The sequence below is a fragment of the Zonotrichia leucophrys genome, chromosome 7 (genome assembly GCF_028769735.1).
Source record: "Zonotrichia leucophrys gambelii isolate GWCS_2022_RI chromosome 7, RI_Zleu_2.0, whole genome shotgun sequence".
NCBI lineage: Eukaryota > Metazoa > Chordata > Aves > Passeriformes > Passerellidae > Zonotrichia > Zonotrichia leucophrys.
In genome coordinates, this window is record NC_088177.1 from 461,823 (window position 1) to 484,477 (window position 22,655).

The following is a 22,655-nucleotide window of genomic DNA, read 5'->3' on the forward strand; positions in this document are numbered from 1 at the left end:
ACGGCCTCCCTCTGCAGCCCAGGGCACAGGCAGCGGCATCGCACTGCAGGGATTCACAGCGGGAGCAGCAGTGGAGACCCTGCCTTGGCAGACCCCAGGAAAGCCCTCTGGCTGCCCTGGAGGGCTCCAGCCCCTGCCCGGGGCTCAGAGACCTCAGCACAGAGCCCAGGACCCCTGTGCCTTCGATTTAGCCCTTGGAAAAAAACATTACCAACCCTACATGAAGAATTACAAATCAAAAGAGTTTCAGTAGAATAACAGTTAGTTTTGTCATGGAGTGAAAAAAATAGATCCTTTTGAGTTTTTAGAATGGGGGCTTGGGGTCCCAAGATAGAGGAATTTGGGCGTGCCTTGTCCTTTTTCCTTCTTCTTCTTGGCCTCCATCTTCTCCATGGTGGCACTTTTGGATTGGTTTAGAGTAGAAGCTCAGTGTCTAACATGGGTGATGGGGATTGGGATGTCACAGACATCTTTTATGGAAAATCCTTGCCTTAGGATTTTTCCTCCTGAGAAGCTGAGAAGCCTCAGGAACAAAATGTAAACATTGATTATCTGCTGCTGTGGAATGCAACAGGTGCATCTGTGATTGGTCTCATGTGGTTGTTTCTAATTAATGGCCAATCACAGCCAGCTGGCTCGGACACAGAGCTGAGCCACAAACCTTTGTTATCATTCCTTCCTATTCTATTCTTAGCCAGCCTTCTGATGAAATCCTTTTTTCTATTCTTTTAGTATAGTTTTAATGTAATAAATATAATAAAATAATCAATCAGCCTTCTGAAACATGGAGTCAGATCCTCATCTCTTCCCTTGTCCTAACACCCCTGTGAATACTGTCACATTGGGCAGTAATTGTAAATATTGCACACGTAGTTTTTAGTATAAACAGATAACACCACCCTGGGGCAGGCAGAGTGCCTCTGTCTGTGCTGCTGAGCAGAGCTGGGCTGGGCAGGAGAAAGAATGTTATGGATAAGGAACAATGAACAACCTTGAGAGCGAGAGCTGAAGAGCTCTGACTCCTTCTTGGAGCCAGGCTGGGACAAGAGAATTTCTGACACATCTGGGGTCACTGTGAGCAGCAGAGTCCTGAGACTGCCTGGCGTTACGCACTCCGGATCCCACAGCCTGGGCACACAGAGTTTATTCTCCCATCAAACCCATCCATCGGTGCCTGGAGCTGGATTTTGGAGTGAAGAACTCCACAGTGCAGCCAGCACCTGCCTGTGGCAGTGAGTGCAGAGGGATCTGGTGTGCAGAGCCGGCTGTGCTGCAGCTGGGCTGAGGGAGCAGCAGCTCCTGGGGAGCCCCAGGCGGGGCTGGGCACAGGGCTGGGGTCCTGGCAGCCCCAGGTGGGACCCCCGGCTGCCCTGGAGGAGCAGCCTCAGGCAGGATACAGCTCTGGCTCCCTGCTCCAGCAGCTGCTCTCCCCAGACAAAGCCAGGCCCGCGTGTCCTGGCTGTCCCCAGCACAGGGAGGGCTGCCCAGGCCTCTCCCGCAGCCCCTGGCTGGGACTGACCCCATCCACCTCCCACCGTAAAATGTGGGCTCCATGGATGGGCAAGTGATTCCTCGCAGAGCCTCACCTGTCACACAACACCTCCCACAGGGAGGATCCTGCAGCCACATCCAGTCTGGACATGGTACTGGATATTTTTATGCATTGGTCAACAAACTTCCAGTTTCTGTGGAGGAACGAGCAGCCCAGTTTGCTGCTTACATACTTACAGGGCCCCTGAAGTACTTCTGTAGCTTATGCTGCTGTCGGGGGCAGCTGAGGGATGTTTGCTCACAGTAGGATGAGGATTTTTTTTTCCAAAAATATTTCCATTTATTGGTACAGAAAAGGAGTTTTTCCCAAAGTCTCCTGCAGAGAGGGAAATGACGCTGCTGCTGTTCAGAGGTGCTGCTCCGGGTGCCGGGATCCCTCCACGGGCAGGTGTCACACCACAGGTCCCAGTTCCCCCTGGGGATGCCCTTCCCCGTGGCCAGGCACAGCGATGGGCTGCAGTGACACCAGGGCTGCCCTCAGTCCGCGTGGTACGCGCTGAAGTGCCACTGCTGGTGGCGGTTCCTGGCGTCACAGCCCCGCACACGCAGGGCCCGGAACGCGGCATCCACCTCCAGGCACGCCGGCTGCGGGAGCCGCGGGTGCTGCGAGACCAGGTGGGCGCTCTGCGGGACAGACAGAGGGTCAGGGGGCTGCGAGACCAGGTGGGCGCTCTGCGGGACAGACAGGGTCAGGGGGCTGAGAGACCAGGTGGGCGCTCTGCGGGACAGACAGGGGTCAGGGGGCTGCCTTGAGGTGGGACAGACAGGGGGTCAGGGGGCTGCATGGGGGGCTCGGGAGTGCTCAGGCTTCAGGGCTCCCACAGCAGCAGCAGCAGCAGCAGCAGCAGCAGCAGCAGCAGCAGCAGCTCTGGTTTCCCTCTGAGAAAGCCCAGCTCCTCACAGAGTGCCCTTTTCTGGCTCGTTCCTAACACCTGAGATATCTCTGCTGACTGACACGGACTGTGACATGGGATCCAAGCCTGCAGCTGCTGCTGAGCCGGGGTCACAGCACACCTGTGCATTCACACCTGTGCATTCACACCTGTGCAGGCACACCTGTGTGGCCACAGCACACCTGAGCAGCCACAGCACACCTGTCCTGCACTTTCCCTGCTGGGAACAGCGAGCTGAGCTCTCTCACTGTCTGTGCAGCAGTTGCCATGGGCAGGGGGTCCCTCGGTGGGATCTGCCCCACAGGGAATGTGCAGCAGGACACTGATTTCTGTGCTTACCTGGGGCTGATGAACCCAGCACGGTCCCTGCACTGACACGGATGTTGGGTGACAGCCCCAGAGCCCGGTGCTGGGGCAGGGCAAGAACAGAGTCTGGGTGCCTCCATCCTCCTGCTTTTCCCACCCGCCTGTGTTAACCTCTGTGAGCCCCGTGGGCAGCCCGGGGATGCTGCAGCGCTGCCACAGCACAGGGACACTGCTGTGCCCCTCCTGGCACTGCAGGGCTGCTCAGGGGCAGCTCGGGGACACCAGGTCAGACACCCCTGCTGTGCCCTGTGCAGGGCCTGGGCAGAAGCTGCACCCCTGTGCAGGCAGGAGCTGCATTGCACATCCCTGCACAGCACAATGCCTGGTGTCAGCAGAGGGCAAAGCCTGCAGCTCCTTCAGCCACTGAGCCCTCCCCATTCTCCTGCTGCTGGCAGCAGTAAAAGAGCAGCACCAACTCCATCTCAGCCTCAGCTGAGAATCCAGGCTGTGACAGGAGGCAAGACCTGCCCGCGCCCTGCAACAGCTCCCTGGGCATTTCTGCGTACTTTTCACAAAGTAAAGTAGCAATTTCACAATTTTCAGTAAGTGGATAAAAATTTTCCTGTATTTTTCCCTAAACACCCAACGTGAGCCTGTGGCATTCTGGCATTCAGTGCTTTAGGCTGAAAAAACCAAAGGGCAACAGGAAATTGTCTGTGTATTGAATGCTGCATTTGTTCTTTCCTAAGTGAAGAGTGTTTTTTCCCAACAATAGACTATGCCATTTCAGAGCATTTTGGACAACTGCTTGCACCAGGCTGACAGGGGCAGAGCCATGACTCTTTGTGCAGCTCAGGCAATTAGTGTGAGTATCCATTCTCCTCCTTTCCATAAGTGCTGTCTTTAAACACCCCTGTGAGCTGAGAGCCAATCGATGCTGACTCATCTCCCTTTAAGTGCTATTGATGGTTTCTGTGTAAAACCAGGCCGTTTTGGCTGTTTTGCTGCTGCTGTGGCTGTGGCAGTGCCTGCAGGTCCCCAGTGCCCCCAGCCTGGCAGCTGTGTGGGGATGCTCGGCACTGGATGGACACAACCCCTGGCAGATGGGCAGGAGGGATGGGCACCAGCAGGTCTCTAGGGGACAGGGGGCCTTGGCAAAGCGGGCAGCAGAGGCTGGGTGCCCCTGTGCCATGGGTTGTGTCCGTCCATGGCACCCTGACCCTCCTGCCATCACTGGAGGATGGAGCTGCAGCATCACTCACCAGCCCGGGCTGCACAGTGCCCACCCTGACCCTCCTGCATCTCTGCAGCTGCAGCATCACTCACCAGCCCTGGCTGCACAGTGCCCACCCTGACCCTCCTGCATCTCTGCAGCTGCAGCATCACTCACCAGCCCGGGCTGCACGCTGGCCAGGGCCCTGTGGAGCCAGGCCAGGCTGCGGTTCCTGCCCTGGCACGGGCGCAGCCCCACGGCTCCCAGCACGCCCGTGGGTGCCAGGCACAGCTCCCCGTGCTGGACCAGCCTCAGCCAGGTGTAGTTGAACTTCTGGTTCTGTGGGCAGAGAGCAGGAGGAGACGTGGCCCCGTCAGGCTCCATGGCAGGGCTGGGCACCGCGCTCTGGGCACCTGTGCCAGGCTGCCCACCCTCCCAGCCAGGAATCCCCAGTTCCTGATATCCCACCCATCCCTGTCCCTGGCAGTGGGAGCCACCCCCTGTGCCCTGGCACTCTGGGTCAGAGCACTGGAAGGGCTGTGAGGAACAGCTGGATGCATGGCCAGCAGCTGCACAAGGATGCTGCTGTTTAATGATGTCTCTGTTTTCATGTGCAAACTCACAGCTTTATCAAACCTTCCCAACCAGCCCAATTTGCTGTTTCTGGCGCTGTTGCTTGGCTACAGGCTGTTCCTGCCCCTTGCTGCTCCCAGGCACGGCCTGGCCATGGGGAAAGGGCTGTGTCAGCCCCAGGGAGGGGACAGGGCACCGGGGAGGCTCAGGGTGCCCGGTGCCACAGGCAGGGTGGCACACCCGGGGCACCTGCAGGCTGTCCTTACCATGCTGTTAGCATCACACTCCTCAAAAGCCAGGCTGGTGCCTTGCACAGCGATGCACCCCGCCAGGGCCGCGTTAACGAGCTGCAAACAACAACAAAATGCAATTTAGAGAGAAATTCCCAGGACGGGGAGAGGATGTTACACTGCACTGAAACTGAACCTGCTGGGCTCTCAGATTAACACTGTCCACATAAGGAAGGAGGCAGAACAGAGCGTTCCAGGCAGGCTGGACGGGGCTTGGAGCACCGCGGCCGAGTGAAAGGTGTCCCAGCCCATGGCAGGGATGGAATAAACTGAGCATTAAGGTCCCTTTCCACCCAGACCATTGTGGCATTCTGTGGTGGAGGAGGAGGGGAGCCTGACCCGGTGTCTCTCACCGGGCGCCGAGCGAGAGGTTTGTGCAGGCAGCATTGAACCCACAAGGGCTTTAAAGCGCTCTCTGCCCCCTGCCCTCGGCAGGGTCCGAGCCCGGAGCGGGGCCGGTCCCTCCCAGGGCCCGCAGCGCCAGCAACGCGAGCGGCTGCTGCGCTCTGCTGGCGGCGGAGCCGTGCTACAGACCGTGCTCCTACAGACCCTGCATCCACAGACCGTGCTCCTACAGAGCCCGACCCTATAGACCCTGTTCTTATAGACTGTGCTCCTACAGACCCTGCATCCACAGACCGTGCTCCTATAGAGCCCGACCCTATAGACCCTGTTCTTACAGACCGTGCTCCTACAGACCCTGCATCCACAGACCGTGCTCCTATAGAGCCCGACCCTATAGACCCTGTTCTTATAGACAGTGCTCCTAGAGACCCTGCATCCACAGACCGTGTTCCTAGCAGCCCGACCCTACAGACCTGTTCTTATAGACCGTGCTCCTACAGACCCTGCATCCACAGACCGTGCTCCTATAGAGCCCGACCCTATAGACCCTGTTCTTATAGACAGTGCTCCTAGAGACCCTGCATCCACAGACCGTGCTCCTATAGAGCCCGACCCTATAGACCCTGCTCTTATAGACAGTGCTCCTATAGACCCTGCATCCACAGACCGTGTTCCTACAGAGACCCACACTACAGACCCTGCTCCTATAGACCCTGACACTACAGACCCTGTTCCTACAGACCCTGTTCCTATAGACCCCGAACCTATAGACCCTGAATCTATGGACCCTGCACCTACAGACCCCGACCCTATAGACCCTGCATCTAATGGACCCTCTTCCTACAGACCCTGCATCTACAGACCCTGTTCCTACAGACCCTGCTCCTATAGAGCCCGACCCTACAGACCTTGGTCCTACAGATCCTGCTCCTACAGACCCTGTTCCTACAGACCCGTTCCTACAAACCTCCACCTACAGACCCTGACCCTACAGACTGTGCACTACAGACTCTGCACCTCTGGACCCCGACCCTACAGACCCTGCTCCTACAGACCCTGACCCTACAGACCCCGACCCTACAGACCCTGCTCCTACAGACCCTGACCCTACAGACCCTGCTCCTACAGACCCCGACCCTACAGACCCTGCCCCTACAGACCCCGACCCTACAGACCCCGACCCTACAGACCCTGCTCCTACAGACCCCGACCCTACAGACCCTGACCCTACAGACCCCGCACTGCACTGCAGCCCCCGAGTGGGGGCAGGGGGTGAGGCCGGCTGTGCTCCCCCTCGCCCATCCAGACACCCAACCAGCCCTCTACAGGGAATCCCTTCTGTCTGTGGCCTGTTTCTTTATAAAAATGCTCAGGAATGCACACCTCTGTGCCATATGAAACACCCCAAAAGGTGCCAAAGGCAAGTGGGCACTGCCCAGGGCACGGCCAGTCCCTGGGCACATACCTGTCCACTGGCCTTGACCAGGGGAGCCTCCAGGTCGGGGTACACGTTGTGCAGGTACCAGCGGAAGGTTTTGCAGCGCAGCCTCTGCCGCAGCTGGATCTGCTGGCTCAGGTCGCCCACGTCCACGCTGTGCAGCAGGTGGTAGGCATGGCCGTAGAACAGCTCCTTGTACTCGTCCAGCCACACCTCGGCCACCCGCGCCAGGTTCCTCTCCACCGTCCTCACCCGGTCTTTGGGGAAGGAGTAGGGATTGTCATTCCTGAAAATGTGCCCGACCCTGGAGCACGGCACTATCTCGATCTCTCCTCCGCACATCCACACCTGCGGGACAGAGATCACTGACAGACACCAGCTGAGGGGGCACTGCCTCAGAGAGGCAGCTCAGGTGCCCAGGGAGATGGAGCTGTGCCATCCGGTGCCCAGGGAGATGGAGCTGTGCCATCCGGTGCCCAGGGACATGGAGCTGTCCCTGGGCAGCCCCTGCATCACCCACCCAGGCTGGCAGGGGTGCAGCTGTGTGACAGTCACCTACCTTGAATGAAATCTCCATGTTTTCTCCTCCCCAGACATCCAGTCCTGGGTCGTACATTCCCAGCTCAGAGAAATACTTCTTGTCGATGGAGAACAGGCCACCTGCCATCACGGGGCACCTGGGGACACAGAGGCCACATGGTGTGTCAGAGAGGGTGTTTGGGTGGCTTCACCTGGCCTGAAAGCTGTGATGGGGCAGGGAAGGGCAGGAGAAGCAGTGACAGAAGGGCAGTGAGGAAAGAAAGGCACTGCCAAGAAAGGCAGGGAAATGTTCTGGCTGGCACACCAGCAGTGCCATGCATGGGGAGAAAGGCTTCCTGGGCTCTGCCCAGGCCTGATGGGGGGATTGCCTGTGCCTCACCTGTCCTGGAAAGCACAGGAACAATACCTGGCCACAAAAGAACAACACTTGTCCTCAAAGGAGCCTCTGCTGCTAAATTATTACCAAAGGAACAGGCTGGTTTGCAAAGCTCTCACATCTCTTTTATTTACCTTATTATATCAGTTTCCTTGATGTTATTTTTCTCAATGACCTCTTGTGGAATCTGCCTCCATCCAAAATTCATTGGCCAAGTAAAAATCCCCCGCTGGAAGTTGTCCACGGTCATGTAACTAAAGAGAGGAAAGATCGGGCTGACTAATTCTGAGTCACACTCCTGATTGAAAGGTCACCCCTAATGGGAGAAGATGAATATCTGTGGGTAATTAAATCAGGATTTTAACAAATTTCATCAGGAATCCTCTTCATGTACTTAAAGTTGTGAGAAAGGAGAAAGGTGTGTGATAAACAGTGGCCACATCCCCAGCTAATGTTTGTGAGAATTCAGTACATCTGAATGTCCAGAGTTGCTGGGACCCCTGCCAGGGGGCTCAGAGACCCTGGCACACAGCCCAGAATACATGTGGGTTTGGTTATGACCTGTGGAGCAAATTACCAGCTTTGTATGAAGACCTGAGAGCCACAGAAGTTTAAGTAGTGTAATAATAAAATTATCACTAGGTGAAAAAGTAGATTTTGGGGTTTTTAGAAATAGAGGTTTTGGGGACAAGGTGGAAGGACTTGGGTGTGTCCAGCCTTTCTTCCTAGTCTTCTCTACCTCCATCTCCTGCTGTGATGGTGGCACTTTGGGATTGGTTTGGAGCAGAAGCTCAGTGTCTAACACAGGTGATGGGTATTGGGCAGTAATTGTAAATATTGCACACGTAGTTTTTAGTATAAAAAGATAACACCACCCTGGGGCAGGCAGAGTGCCTCTGTCTGTGCTGCTGAGCAGAGCTGGGCTGGGCAGGAGAACAATTTTTTTAGATAAGATATAATAAACAACTCTGAGAAAAAAAAAAAAAAGAAACTGAAGAACTCCAACTCATTCTTCAAACGTGCAGGCCGAAACAGACCTTTCACGTGTCTCGGGGCTGCAACAAACCGCAGAGCATCCCAGAACGTCCATGTCACAGCAATGCTGTGTGTGCCCCGCGGAAGGCTCTGCGGGCTGTGAGGGCCTGGCACCATGGATCCCCGGCCTGCAGCGGGTGCTGGCGGTGCCAGGCTGTGCCCGGACGGGGTCCCTGCAGGGAGGGCGGTCCCACCTCATGTCCCTGTCGCTGATGACCTCGATGACGGGGCAGGCCACCTTGGTGCGGCGCAGGCGGACGCGCTCCAGCAGCGGCTCCAGCCAGCCCACGTTGCACTCCACGTGCGAGTCCAGGAAGGTGAGCACAGCGCCTGGGGCACAGCAGGGCACGGTCAGCCCTGGCACCCCAGCCCTGGCACCCCAGCCCTGCCCTGCTGGGCAGCCCCTGCGCGCTCGGGGCGCTGCTGATTGCCACGGCCCTGCTTGGTAGCCATGGTGTTTCCTGAAAAATCCTTTCCTTAGGGTTTGTTCTCCTGAGAAGCTGAGAGGCCTCAGGAACAAATGTAAACAATGGTTATCTGCTGCTGTGGGATGCAACAGGTGCATCTGGGATTGGGCTCATGTGGTTGTTTCTAATTAATGGCCAATCACACTCCAGCTGTCTGCAGTCTCGGTCAGTCACAAACCTTTGTTATCATTCTTTCTCTATTCTTAGCTAGCCTTCTGATGAAATCCTTTCTTCTATTCTTTTAGTATAGCTTTAATGTAATATATATCATAAAATAATCAATCAGCCTTCTGAAACACGGAGTCAGATCCTCATCTCTTCCCTCATGATGGGACCCCTGCGAACACCATCACACTCCCTGGCTCCCCAGACCTGCCCAGACACAGCCATGAGTTCTTTCCCTGCTTGGCAGGGCAGCTGCTGACAGAAATGGCCATTTTGGTGCTCACACAGCCTGGCAGGGCAGCTGGTGGAGCTGGGGCTGGAGATGGTGGCAAAAGGACACCCCTGGTGCACTGGGAGGGACAAAGGCCATACTGGAGGGGGGGCCCTGCACCTCTGGGGTCCCCTAAAGCGTGTTAGCCCAGCAATGTTTTTGGGTTTGATCACTCCAATTGGGTTTTCTTGTTTTCCCTCTAATCCCAGTTTCCCCTCAGCACCTCTTTAAGCCGTGTTATGGCAGAGAAGAGCTCTGGGGATCCCTCTGAGCCCCACGATAAGCATTAAGCTGTAAACTAGGAATGTAAGACTCTTGTCTGAATTAAAGTCTTTTCCCTGGCATTGTTGGGCATGGGGCTGCCTTTGGGGGGGCTGGAGGAGGAGCAGAGCCCCCTACCCCTGGCTGGGAGCTCTGGCAGCCCTGCAGCTGTCCCATCCACCCTGGATCCCCCCATACACACACTGCCTCCATCCCACCCTGCGTTGCTCCCATGCAAATCCTGCAGGTCCCAATGCTGCAGTCAGAAGTGCCCGTCCCAGCACAGCCTGGGCTGTGTCCCCAGGCCTGGCCCACCCCCGGCTCCTGCCCTACCTGTGGCGATCTCAGCTCCGGCCAGCCTGGCCCGGATCAGGCCGTGCCTCTCGCGGAGGTGCAGCACCTTCACCTTGGGGAAGCGCGACATGTACGCGTCCAGCTGCTCCTTCAGGTACTCTGCAGAGGGGACACGACCCTGAGCCCTCTGACACGGTGAAAAGCCACAGGCAGAGCTTCCCGGGCACGCCAGGGGCTCAGGTCTGGGCTGTGAACACCTGGGCACGGCTCCTGTGCCCGTGGTGAGAGCCCTGAGCCATCTGAGACAGCGCTCTCCTGGAGAACCAGCAGTGGGCAAATGGCACCACCCCTCTGACACAGACATCTTTCATGAAACGTCTTTTCTTTACTATTTTTCTTCTCGAGAAGCTGAGAGACTTCAAGAACAACATGTAAACAATGATTATTTGCTGCTGTGGAATGCAACAGGTGCATCTGTGATTGGTCTCATGTGGTTGTTTCCAATTAATGGCCAATCACAGTCAGCTGGCTCGGGCTCTGTCCACGACACAAGCTTTTGTTATCATTCTTTCTTTTTCTATTCTTAGCCAGCCTTCTGATGAAACTTTTTCTTCTATTATTTTAGTATAGTTTAAATGTAATATAAATCATAAAATAATAAATCAAGCCTTCTGAAACACGGAGTCAGATCCTCATCTCTTCCCTCATCCTCAGATCCCTGTGAGCACAGTCACACTCCTCGATTTTGGAGGGCTGAGCCCGGCAGAGAGTGCAAGGCATCACTGCAGGGGCTGGGTACCAGCTGAGATGGTGATGGAGGGCCCTGTGCAGCACAGATCCCGGCTCAGCACTGCTCCCACTGCAGCTCCTGCCCTCTGGGGTGTCCCCCCTGCACTGGGAGCACGGGCACCTGCCTGGGAGCTGCACCCTCAGGGCTGGGTGATCGCACAAGCCCTTGAGCCAGGATGCTCCAAAGATGAATGGGCCGGGCAGGATGCAGCTCCCTGGTGCTCGTGGAGCCTCTGGCAGCCTCCTCCTTCCTCCCCTAGAGCCCCCTGCCCTGTGATCACCCTCAGCCCCAGCGCAGGCCAGGGACGCACTTCATCACAGCGGAAGGAGAAAATGTGATTTCTCTCCTACTCGGAATTGAATTACAGAGAACAAATTGCGTTTTCCCCCAGGTTATATCAGTTCCACAGAGGCAGCAGCAGCAGCAGCAGGCTCCCTACCCTTGGAGCTGCAGTCGTCCACCAGGATGATCTCCTCGAGGAGGCGCGGGGGCGAGCGGCTGAGCACGCTGTGCACCGAGCGCAGCAGCGCCGACCACACCTCGTCCACAAAGCACATGATGACGCTGGTGCTGGGCAGGTCATCGTGCACCTGCTGCTCAGAGCACCTGCAACGGCAACACGGCCCACAGGTCACGGCCAGGCTTGGTGTTCCTGGGGAAACGTGTGGGGAAAGGGAAAATGCCCAGCGTGACACAGGGAGGGAAAGCCCTGCAGGGCTGGGAGGGGAGCAGAGGGTGAGGAGGGACCCCACACACTGCCCCAAAGCCCCCCCACGGGCAGCCCCATGGGACGGGATGGACTCACTTGGTTCTGACACTGAAGGAAATTCAGAGGCATTTCAGGGCTTTGCAGTTAATCAGAAGTGCTCTGGCTAAGTGAAATTCACCCCAGAACTACTCTGTGTCACAATCCTTGAGATGTGTCTGTCTGTCTGTCTCTCTCAGGGAGGTCAGTGGGCAGAAAACACCACAAAGTCCATTTTGGATCCAGCCCTGCCTCACCTTGCTGGGCAGTGGTGAGCAGAACCGGGTCATGCCCCCTTTGTCCTCCACCACAGAATCCTGGAATGGTTTGGGGTGGAAGGGAACCCAAAGCCCATCTCCTCCCAAGGGCTCCCATGGCAGGGAAGCCTTCCACTAAACCAGGCTGTTCAGAACCCCATCCAGCCTGGCCTCAAACTTCCAGGGACAGGGCAGCCACAGCTTGTCAGGGCACCCTGTGCCAGGGCAGAATTCCCTCCCAGTATCCCATCCATCCCTGCCCCTGGGGTGGGAAACCACTGCTCCTTGTCCTGGCACCCCAGACCCTTACCCAAAGTACCTATTATCTCTCTTGGAGCCCTCATGCACTGAAGGGGCTCTAAGGTCAACCTGGAGCCTTCTCTTCCTTTTTTCCCTCAGCCGCAGGACTCCTGATCCAGGCTCTGCATGGGATGCTCCCCACGAGCCTCCTGCCCCCCACACTCCTCCTCAGGGCCTCTCCCCACAGCAGCTGCAGGGACACAGGGCCCATGAGCACAGCACTGCCAGCGAAGCTCCAAAAGCAGCGAGCACTGAGCACAGGGAGGCACAGATTGGCCAGATTTCAGTGCCCAGTGCAGTACTCCAGGCAGAACCACAACAGGAACTGGAGTCTAAATTGGGACAGACTGGAATACACCAAAAAATAACTGTTGGCTGCCATGAGCTGCCACCAGCCCCTGCCCTGAGCTGGCCCTTACAACCTGGTTGTGCCAGCAGGCAGGGGCAGAGCCTGCACAGGCTCCTGCCAGGACCAGGGTGCCCAGGGCAGCTCTGTGCCCAAGGCACCAGCTCACATCCCTGTTTGCTCAGGTGTTCCCGGGACAGCAGCTCACATCCCTGTTTGGCCAAGGAGTTCCCCGGGACAGCAGCCTGTTCTGGGCAGCTGGGCTCAGTGGGTTACAATCTGCAAACTTTACCCAGTTTTGTGTTTAACAGCAGGCTGCTCTGAGCTGGACGGACAAAAGCCATCTGACAGGTGGCACGGCTGAGGTGGAGGGCTCTCTGTGCCCGCAGCAGCCCTGCCCAGAGCCACGGAGCCAGGCCCAGGGTGCAGCCCGGGCTCTGTGCAAGGGGAGCAGATCTTACCCGGCAGGCCTGGTGTCCGCAATGGCTCGATCCACAGGGATCAGGTCGCTGAGGTAGGCATTGAAGTTTCCTTCTTTCCACCTACTTTTTGCTTCTTCTTGTTTGTCATCAGGGACAGCAACAGGCTGTCCAAACTGGCCGGGAGCTCGGGGGTCTCTCGGGGCGAGCGTTGCATCCATGGACAGGACTCTGTGCATCCCCGGGCTGCTCCCTGCTTGTTCCTGCCCATCTTGGACAGTGCCAGTTGTTCCAGGAGCTGCTCCAGGAGCTGCTCCCCTCCGCTCCTGCCCATCCAGGACAGTGCCAGCTGCTCCAGGAGCTGCTCCCCTCCGTTCCTGCCCATCCTGGCCAGTGCCATTTGCTCCAGGAGCTGCTCCCCTCTGCTCCTGCCCATCCTGCTCAGTACCAGTTGGTCCGAGAGCTGCTCCCCTCCGTTCCTGCCCATCCTGGACAGTGCCATTTGCTCCAGGAGCTGCTCCAGGAGCTGCTCCCCTCCGTTCCTGCCCATCCCGGCCAGTGCCATTGGTTCCAGGCGCTGCTCCTGGTGTCGCCCCCAGCGTCCGGCTCCGGCCACCCCTGGCAGTGGCCCCAGCAGTGTCACTCGCAGCGTGGGCCCCGTCACTGGTCTTTTCAGCAGGTTCTCTGTGCTTTCCACGTCTCCCTGTGGCGTTGCCCGCAGCGTGGGGCCCGCGGCGCGGGGCTGCGGGGCCGGCAAGGTTCATCCCCCCTTCACTAACGAGGATGAAGCGAGTTTCGGAGGGAGTTTCTCCGCGTCCCGTGTTGGTGTCCTGTGCTCCAGGCTGGGCTGCGGTGCCCGCATCCCGGACTGCGGGGTCGCTCGGTGCCGCCGTGCCGCTCGGTGCTGCCGTGCCCCTCGGTGCCGCCGTGCCCCTCGGTGCCGCCGAACCCCTCGGTGCCGCCGTGCCGCTCGGTGCCGCCGTGCCCCTCGGTGCCGCGGGGCCGGAGGGGCGCCGCTCGCTGCCGGGGGCTCCGGGCAGCGCCGAGCCCGTCCCGCCGCCGGGGCCCGGGGGCTGGGGTGAGGGCGGCGATGGCCCCGGAGCCCCGGGGGCTGCTCCCGGCCCCGCCGCTGCCTTCGCCGGCGCCCCGGGGCCGCGTCGGGGCCGCGCCCGCCCCAACACCAACCCCGGCCCCGGCCCGCGCCCCGCCGCCTCCCGCAGCAGCCGCCCGCCCGCCTCGCCGAGCGAGAGGCGCAGCGCGGCCATGTCGAGCAGCAGCCAGGCCACCGAGGCGGCGAACACGAGGGCCAGGGCCCGCCCGCTGCCGCGGAACAGCCGCCGCAGCCCGCTCATCCCGGGCGGGCGCGGAGCCCGCGGGCCGGCGGGGCGGGAGCGGGACGGGCCGGGATGGGGATGGGCCGGGGATGGGGCCGGGACGCGGCTGACCCGCCCCACCCCGCACCGGGACCCGCCCGCGCTGGAACCCGAGCCGAGGAACCGCCCGGTCCCGGCGAAATATCCCGGGAGGAGCGGGGCTGTGCCTGGGGGAGACAGCCCGGGGAAGACACGGGTGGTGTGGCTGGGGGCACAGCCCGGAGATCAGAGATGGGGCTGGGGGCACAGCCCGGGGATCAGAGATGGGGCTGGGGTGTCATCGCCCGGGCTGATGTCGGGGGCCGCCCGGGAGCAGAGGGGCTGGTGGCCCCGCCCACGTGGGAGCTGGGCGCGGGCTGTGTCCGGGGTCCCGCCTGAGGACGGGGTGTGTTCCCATCCCCGCTCTACGGGCACGGCGCGGCCTCGGTGGCTGAGCGCTGCAACGGACGTGGGAGTGAACCACCTCCTCGCTCTATTTGGCACCAGCTCCGGTGGCTAGGGAAAAGCTGGCAGGAGTGCGAGGAACCCCCTCTGTGCTCCTGTTTGTGTGCCGCTCCGCTGGCTGTGCCAGTCTGGGCCTGCTGTGCTCGCTGTTCTGGAGTACCTGCTGGCTGGCAGTGCCATGTTGCTGACTGTCCTGTCAGTACCTGGCCATAGCCTGATGTCTCAGCTTCATATACCCTCAGATATCAATTCTCCAGGCTTGGCTGCTGCTGGGTGCAGGGGACATGCAGTGAGCCACCAGAGAAGCTGTTCCAAGAACTCAGGATACAGGCACTGAAGTGAAAGAAAAGCCTGAGCTGGTATTTTGCAGCTTTACTAAACTTAGCTTAAACTCTCCTCAAGTTCTCTGGTATTAATAAACTTAATAGCAATGCGCTGTATCCCAAATCCCAAAGCAGGAGATTTTGTTAAATAAAGGGCTCCAACCCACTGCAGCGCATATGAATATTGAAAAGAAATCAGTGGAAAAAATGACATTAATATTCATACTTTAGTAATATCAAAACCCAGCCTATGGTTACGTTGTGTGATGGAAAAGAAAGGAAATGGCCATTCTGTTGTTTTTCCAAGGCTTTCCTTTGCCAAGCAAACTCCTTCAGACGTGGCAGCAGTTCTGATTACAGAGGATTTGCATGTGTGGATAGTGCTTAAGGACTCCCAGTAAGCGAGAGGGAAGGATAAGGTTGCAAAAACTCTCTAAAGGGAAAAAAACTGAGCAGCAGATTGAGAGTAAGCAAGAGATGAACTTCAATGGAACAATTCGGTTTGTTTAGAAATAAAAGTTTGACGCACACGGTCTGTGCTTCATTCACCATGCTGGCACAATTTTCCCATTTTCATTTGTTTTTCCCTTGCTGGTGCTGACGCTCCCTTGGGCATGGTTGGGTCCCCACTGCTGGGGCCTGCATGCACACCCCAGGGCTGTGTTTTGGGGTTCAGCCGTGGGCAGCGGGGCTCAGCACCCACACAGGGACCCCTGGACTGCTGGAAGTGTCTCCCAGGCACCTTTCCAATCCTGGCTGTTCTTGATCCCAGATAGAGCCCACTGAGCTCAGCCTGACGGTTGACAAACTCTCGCTGGTAGCACTCCTCCGCGCACTTGCGCTTGCTCCCTCCTGGCAGTGCCACGTCCAGATAGCTGAACAATCCATCACAGACAGCTGCTTTTGTAGGGAGGAATTATTTAATCAAGTACTCCATCATTAAAATATCTGACCTAGATGGAAAAGCGCGAAGCAGCTTGCTAAAGTGAACCGACATTTTTCATGTTGTTTTGCTGGTGCTGACGCTCCCTTGGGCACGGCTGGGCCCTGCATGCACACCCCAGGGCTGTGTTTTGGGGTTCAGCCATGGGCACAGCGGGGCTCAGCACCCACACAGGGACCCCTGGAGCTGCTGGAAGCGTGCTCCCCAGGCCAGCAGCCTCTTCCCTCATCCTCGGGCTGCTGCTCCTTGATCCCAGGATCCAGGAGCCCACTGAGCTTCAGCCTTACGCGTTGTGACAAACTCTCGGCGTGGTCAGGCACTCCCTCCGCACACTCTGCGCCTTGGCTCTCCTCCCTGGCAAGTGCCAACGTTCCAGATAGCTGAACAGATTCCATGACACAAGACAGCTGCTTTTGTAGGGAGGAATTAATTTAATCAAGTACTCCATCATTAAAATAATCTGACGCGTCAGATGGAAAAGCGCGGAAGCAAGCTTGCTCGAAGATGAAAACTCGACACTTTTTCAGCCAGAAGTGTCCCAGAAGATAAGGAAATGTTAATATCACTCACTCTGGATCTCTGTATAATATTTTGGCAATGTAAATAATATATTGTCTGAAAAGAATTCATGAGGGAATGATCTCTTGCCAAAGCCTGGCTAGCTTGGTAAATTGTATTTCTTCCATGGAGCGCAAGAATCTCAGAATGGTTTGGGTTGGAAGGGGCCTTAAAGCTCATCCAGTTCCACCCCCTGCCGTGGGCAGGGACACCTTCCACTGTCCCACTGAAGGACACATTGAGGCTGGAGTACCCTGTCTCATGGGGTGTTGGTGCTGCTTGGGAAGTCAATGGGAATGAAAATGGGAACTTTGGAAGAAAAGTTTGCGGTCATGTTCTGCAGGAATGCCCCAAAGCTGTAGAGGCAGAAAGCTGGGAAATACTGTGCAACTGTGTGCTGGATGCTTAAAAATCTGAATATGAAGAGACTGAAATTCACGTTTCTATTTTGGAAGATTTCTGGGTTTTTAAGCTCCCTATCCCGGGCCGGGTGACGGCAGCGAGGTCCCAGTGTTGGATGGCTGTGTGCACCATGTGTGATTGAGGGCAGCTCTCCCCAAACAGGGCTGGTCACACAACCAGAGCCTGGCACAGCTGCTGGTGGCTGGGTTTGGCTGCAGGTGGTGCCTCTGGTGACTCTGTGGCACTCCATGCCGTGGCACAGGAATGTGCCAGAGTGCTGCTGTTGTCACCGGGAATGGGAACAGCAGCGTGCACCCTGATTTACATAGAGGTCATGTTTTGCTAATATGTGTCTTGTAGAAGCAGACAGCATGTAAAAGAGGATGGTTAAAACCTGACCCAGCCATGTTTTTAAATTTCAAATTATGCATAACGTATGCATTAAATTAATTAGGGAATTCATTAAGAAGGGAAGAGTAAAGAAACTAGTGAGCAGTGTGCAGCATTAGTAATGTAAGCCATTTTCTATAATTGTTATATAGAATTTGTCTCATAACATTATCCTTTGATAAATTATTGCAGCATAATATGATATATGTAGCTTATTAACAGTTTCATTAATTACTATTAGAGCAGAGACACTGAAGTCTGGCACACACAGAACAAGTGCTGAAGCAGATGGTTGAAATTAGTGAAATGCAATTGGTTGCTGAACCCTTTTACCTAATTACATTATTACATCAAAACAGTTAAACCAAATTTGTCAAGTTGTCTGCTGAGCCCTGGGATGTTTGGGGCAGGGGTGGCCTGGGCCCAGCTCCCCATGGGGTGCAGGGACCCTCTGGGCACCATCCCCTGGCTCTGGGGCAGGAACTGCTGCAAACCTCGGCCTTGTCTCCCTTGCTGCACCCAGGTTAGTCTCATGTTCCTTTTCCTCCTCGTTTCCCACTCAGCCTCGCTGTCCCCAGGGCTGGGCAGGGAATTACGGCACCAGCACTGATTCGTTGGTTCCTTTATCAGGAGCCTTCACATCCTCACTGCTGCTGGATTCTGCCAGGGCACATTGTCCTCCTCCTCCTCACATGCAATGTTTAACTTGGGGATCAGTCAGGCTGATGGACAGCACCCATTCCCTGCAGCATTCCACACCAAAAGCAGCACTCCAGGAGCCTCCTTCCTCATCCTCCCCGTGGCTTTTGTGAGCAGGGTGAGCTCTGAGCGGTTTCACCCCAGCCAGGCAAGGGCTGGGCTGCACACATCCCTTCTCCCCCAGGGCTGGAAGGCACCAGCCTGTGCTGCTCCAGGTGGGCCAGGGCAGCTGGAGGCATCCCTGGCAGGTCCCCAAACCCCTTCAGGCTGGGGGTGCGCCCAAGGAGAGAGAAAATGCGGAGCCCTAAACACAAAGCATGAAAATCCATAAGTGCTTCCTTTCTGCTGAGCAGCAGCAGGTGTGTGGGAGCAGCGGGGGAGTGTGGGGACTGAGTCACTGAACAGCATTCCTTGTGCTTGGGACTTATTTTAATTATTCATACCAACAGTTTTCAGGAGATCTCACACCTTTGTGCGCCCCCAGCACGGGCACCAGCGTCCATGGAGACAACAAAATAGATGGGGACAAACCTTCAGCAGGGCCTGTTGTGACAGGACAAGGGAGAAGGGCTTTAAAATGAAGGAGGGGAGATTTTGGTTTGGTGTTAAGGAGAAATTCCTGACAATGAAGGAGGTGAGCCCTTGGCACAGAGCAGCTGGGGCTGCCTCTGGATCCCAAGGCCAGGCTGGACAGGGCTGGGAGCACCTGGGACAGTGGAGGGTGTCCCTGCCATGGCAGGGGTGGCACTGGGTGGGGTTTAGGTCCCTTCCAACCCAAACCATTCTGGGATTCTTTGGGGCGAGGGCAGCGTGTCCCCCTGCCAGAGGGACAGGTGAGCTGAGGATGGCAACTGGCTGTCCCTGTGAGATCTGTCCCAGTGTGGAACTAGCGTGGCACCAGCGTGGAATCAGCGTGGAACCGGCGTGGAACCAGGGTGGAACCAGCGTGGAACCAGGTTGGAACCAGCGTGGAACCAGGGTGGAACCAGTGTGGAACCAGAGTGGAACCAGCATGGAACCAGTGTGGAACCAGCGTGGAACCAGCAGGGAAGCAGCCCTGTCCCAGTGTGGAAGCAGCACAGTGCTGTCCTGTGCACACACTGCAGGGCACACTGACCACCATGAGCCACAGAGAAATGCAATAAAGCCCCCTCTGCTGCAGGGACCCATTGGTGTGGGGGGTTTCTGTGGCAGGGGGTGATGGGCAGGGGGCACCCTGCCCTCAGCACTGCCCACTGTGAGGGTCCCGGTGCCAGGGCTGGCAAAAAGGCTGGGAAACCCTGGGTGAGTGCAGCTGAAAAGCCTCTCCAGAAACATTCCAGGGCTATTTGTGATGCTTGTGCAACCGAGCAGGCACCTTTTTTTATTTCTATTCAGCAGGAATTAAATTAATTTTAGAAATGGCACTATAACTATTTTCCTGCCTCAGGGACCATTTGTTTTAAAATCATAAAAGACTTTTATATGACACTGCACTGACATTTGATGTGAATAAATTAAGGGAATTAGTACAAAACTGCTTTATTTCCGTGGAACTTCCCAGCCCATCTCTGCTGCACGCACAGGGCCGAGGGTGTGGGCAGGCCCTGGTGCTGGTGCCCACAGGGGGATGCAGGTGCAGCCCTCTGAGAGCTCCACGGCTGCAGGAGGGTGACCCCCTCACTGGGGCAAACCCCTCATGAGTCCCTGCTGTGCTGTGGGAATCACGGATGAACAGGATGGTTTGGGTGGGAAGGGACCAGAAATCCCACCCAGTGCCACCCTGCCATGGCAGGGACACCTCCCACTGTCCCAGGTTCTCCCAGTCCCAATGTCCAACCTGCACTCACAGGAACAATTTCCTGCTAATACCCAATCTAGATCTGCGTTCAGACCCCAGGTGAGAAGTGCTCAGCCTTGTTTTGCTGTGTCAGAGAGCACTGGGTGCCCGTGGTGTTTAACCCTCCCTGTGCAGAGCTGGACAGGGGTGTCCCCCCTCTCTGGGAGCCCATCCCACTGGGTTTGCTCCCACTGCTCCTGCTGACTCTGGGGGGAGTCAAAGGCACCCGGGCTTTGTCAGGAGATCACATCCTTTTGTGTGCTCTAACCCCACCATGTGATATGTAAGCAAATTGCATTATTCTGTGATTGCTTTCCTCCACGGGCACGTATAGTCAGAAGGATGCAGGGTGCAGGATGGAAGGATACAGGGATCCAGTGTGCAGGGATACAGGGTGCAGGGATACAGGGTGCAGGGATACAGGGATCCAGGGTGCAGGGATACAGGGATGCAGGGATACAGGGTGCAGGGATACAGGAACACAGGGTGCAAGGATAGAGGGTGCAGGGTGCAGGGATACGGGGTGCAGGGATAAAGGTGCAGGGATACAGGGATACAGGGTGCAGGGATGCAGGGATACAGAGTACAGGGATACAGAGTGCAGGGATACAGGAATACAGAGGCAGGATAAGGGGAGGTGCAGGGATACAGGGTCAGGGATACAGGTGCAGGGATGCAGGATACAAGGCAGGATACAGAGTGCAGGGATACAGAGTACAGGGATACAGGGTGCAGGGGCCCAGGCTGAGCTCGTTGCCTTCCCCTCTGTCATCTCGCACTTGTACGGCAAAGTGCTGTTAATAATCATTTAAATGCTTTGGTGTCACTCACTGCTCTTTCTTTGTAAATGTTACTCATTTCATAAATAAATCAAAACCTGCAGACCCTGGGTTTTCAGAAACTTGAATGCTTTTGTTAAAATTGTATGAAGCAAATTCACAAACACATGATTTATATTATCTCGGTACAGCACGGGAGATGATAGAATATACTATTTAAATTAACTCCTCTCCCAACAAATGAAATCAATTCTGTTCTTGGGTTACTTTTCATCTGCCTTTTGTCTTGTTGCTGAATCTTTTCTGTTTCTTTCACTCATTCATCTATTGTGCCCTTTCCTTGATCTGATAGCATTAAACATATAATTAAGTCATAAAGGAGGGAACTGATGAGTATAGCAGATGGTAATTGCTTCCTACATTTGAATGAAATGATATGCATTGCTACAATTTACAGCTCTCGCCTCATATTTTATTCAGGAACCTTTTATCTCTTTTCCTGCAGAATTATTCTGCAATAAATTTAGACATCTTATCAATAGCTTGGGTGATAGTCACAGAAACAGGGGAAACTGAACTTTGTGCATCTTAATGTTTAAAATAATTTTCTACAATAATTGAATTATCCCCCAGCAAATATCATAGTGAGAACCTGCTGGACTCGGTTGTTTTCCTTTGGAAAGCCCATCCTGTGATTGGAGAGGAAAACCCACTGGTGTAACTGCACTCATGGCACGAGCAGGGGCAGGGGGCTCCCCAGGCTCCATCTCCTGGGGCTGGGTTTGGCTCCCAGGAGGTGCTGGGGAGGTGGAACCTGCTGGTGCTCACAGGGCACTCCCTGTTCTGTTCTTCCATGCTTACAATTGAAAACAAAAAAAATTTAAACTTATTTCCTCTGCAAACCACACCCAGCAGGGCCTGAGGGTGGAGGAGCATCTGTGGCCTTGGGTGAGGAGGGTTTCTTCTTCTGCTGGGTTCTTTAGAGGAGGAGAATTTACAGCTCACACAGAGAATGGCAGAGGCACTTGGCCATAAAGTTCAGGTAAAGGAGGGAACGGGTGTTTTGGGGAAGAACACCCACATTTGGATAATGTTGGTTAAAGAGCCAAAGGGGTCAGGGGAGAAACACTGGAGCAGAATGAAATCAGTTGAATTTAGCTAGGTGCAGAAGCTAGGAGAAAAAAGAGGCACATTAAAAGCTAACTTTTTTCTTTTAAGTCTAACTTCAAGAGCAGGAGTCCTTATTCTACTTCTCAGTTTTATTATATCCCTTAGTTTTTATTACCTTATTTTTCATTCTATTTATTGGCTTTTATTTTATTTCTTAGGTTTTCTTCAAGTCTGTTCTATTTTATCCTGTTTTTCTTCTTCTTTCCTCCTCCTCCTCCTCTTTTTCCTCCTCCTCCTCCTGTTCTGGCCATTCTCTCCATCAATGCCACTGTGTCCCAGGCCATGAGAACGCAGCCAGCTGCTGTCCTGCTGGGAGGATGTGACTGGGGCTGGGTGGGTCCTCAGCCAGTGCAGCCTTCCCCTTCCCCTTCCCCTTCCCCTTCCCCTTCCCCTTCCCCCTCCCCTTCCCCTTCCCTCTTTACAGGGGCCGAGCTGTTTCCACTTTTTCTCAGGATTTGTATTTTTAGCACTTGAGCAGGTGCTGAAAAGCACCCAAAATGTTCCACAGTTGTTTATACCCCTGCTATGTGATTTTGGCCGTATTTAGACAAAATTAGGCATTTGAAACAATTCACACTTGGAGCTTACCAGTGAAGGTAAAACCTGGGGATCCTGAGCACACAGCAGCAAATCCATAAGCTGGCGTCATAAACTTTATAAATTCTAGCAAGGCAGAGCATCCTAACTCCTCACCATGCTCCTTCCTGAGGGGTGAGGCAAGAAAGACTTGTCAGCAATGATTTCCTGAGTGATTTTTAAAGGCCTGTGACTCCTTCCCTTTCTGACTTTAATAAAAGAGTCACTGCTCCCTGAGCTCACTCAGAAAATGATTACCCCTCGGCGAGACAGAAGACAAACGCACGAGCTATTGACAGCCCTG

At 55.7% G+C, this 22,655-nt stretch overlaps 1 protein-coding gene across 2 annotated transcripts; it reads right to left on the reverse strand.

The window, feature by feature from the left end:
- Positions 1 to 1,715: 1,715 nt before the first annotated feature.
- GALNT5 (polypeptide N-acetylgalactosaminyltransferase 5) lies at positions 1,716 to 13,761 on the reverse strand. 2 transcript variants are annotated; one of them, XM_064718261.1, is made up of 10 exons: positions 12,918 to 13,761; positions 11,248 to 11,414; positions 10,058 to 10,177; positions 8,755 to 8,890; positions 7,660 to 7,779; positions 7,169 to 7,286; positions 6,637 to 6,957; positions 4,803 to 4,883; positions 4,141 to 4,302; positions 1,716 to 2,223 (listed from the first exon to the last, which is right to left on the reverse strand). In XM_064718261.1, exons 1-10 carry the CDS (start codon positions 13,637 to 13,639, stop codon positions 2,029 to 2,031), a joined length of 2,142 nt encoding a protein of 713 aa, XP_064574331.1. In that variant the 5' UTR covers positions 13,640 to 13,761; the 3' UTR covers positions 1,716 to 2,028. The 2 variants fall into 2 exon arrangements, with proteins under 2 accessions (XP_064574331.1, XP_064574332.1); XM_064718262.1 differs by having other exon boundaries at positions 1,717 to 2,175.
- Positions 13,762 to 22,655: the final 8,894 nt, after the last annotated feature.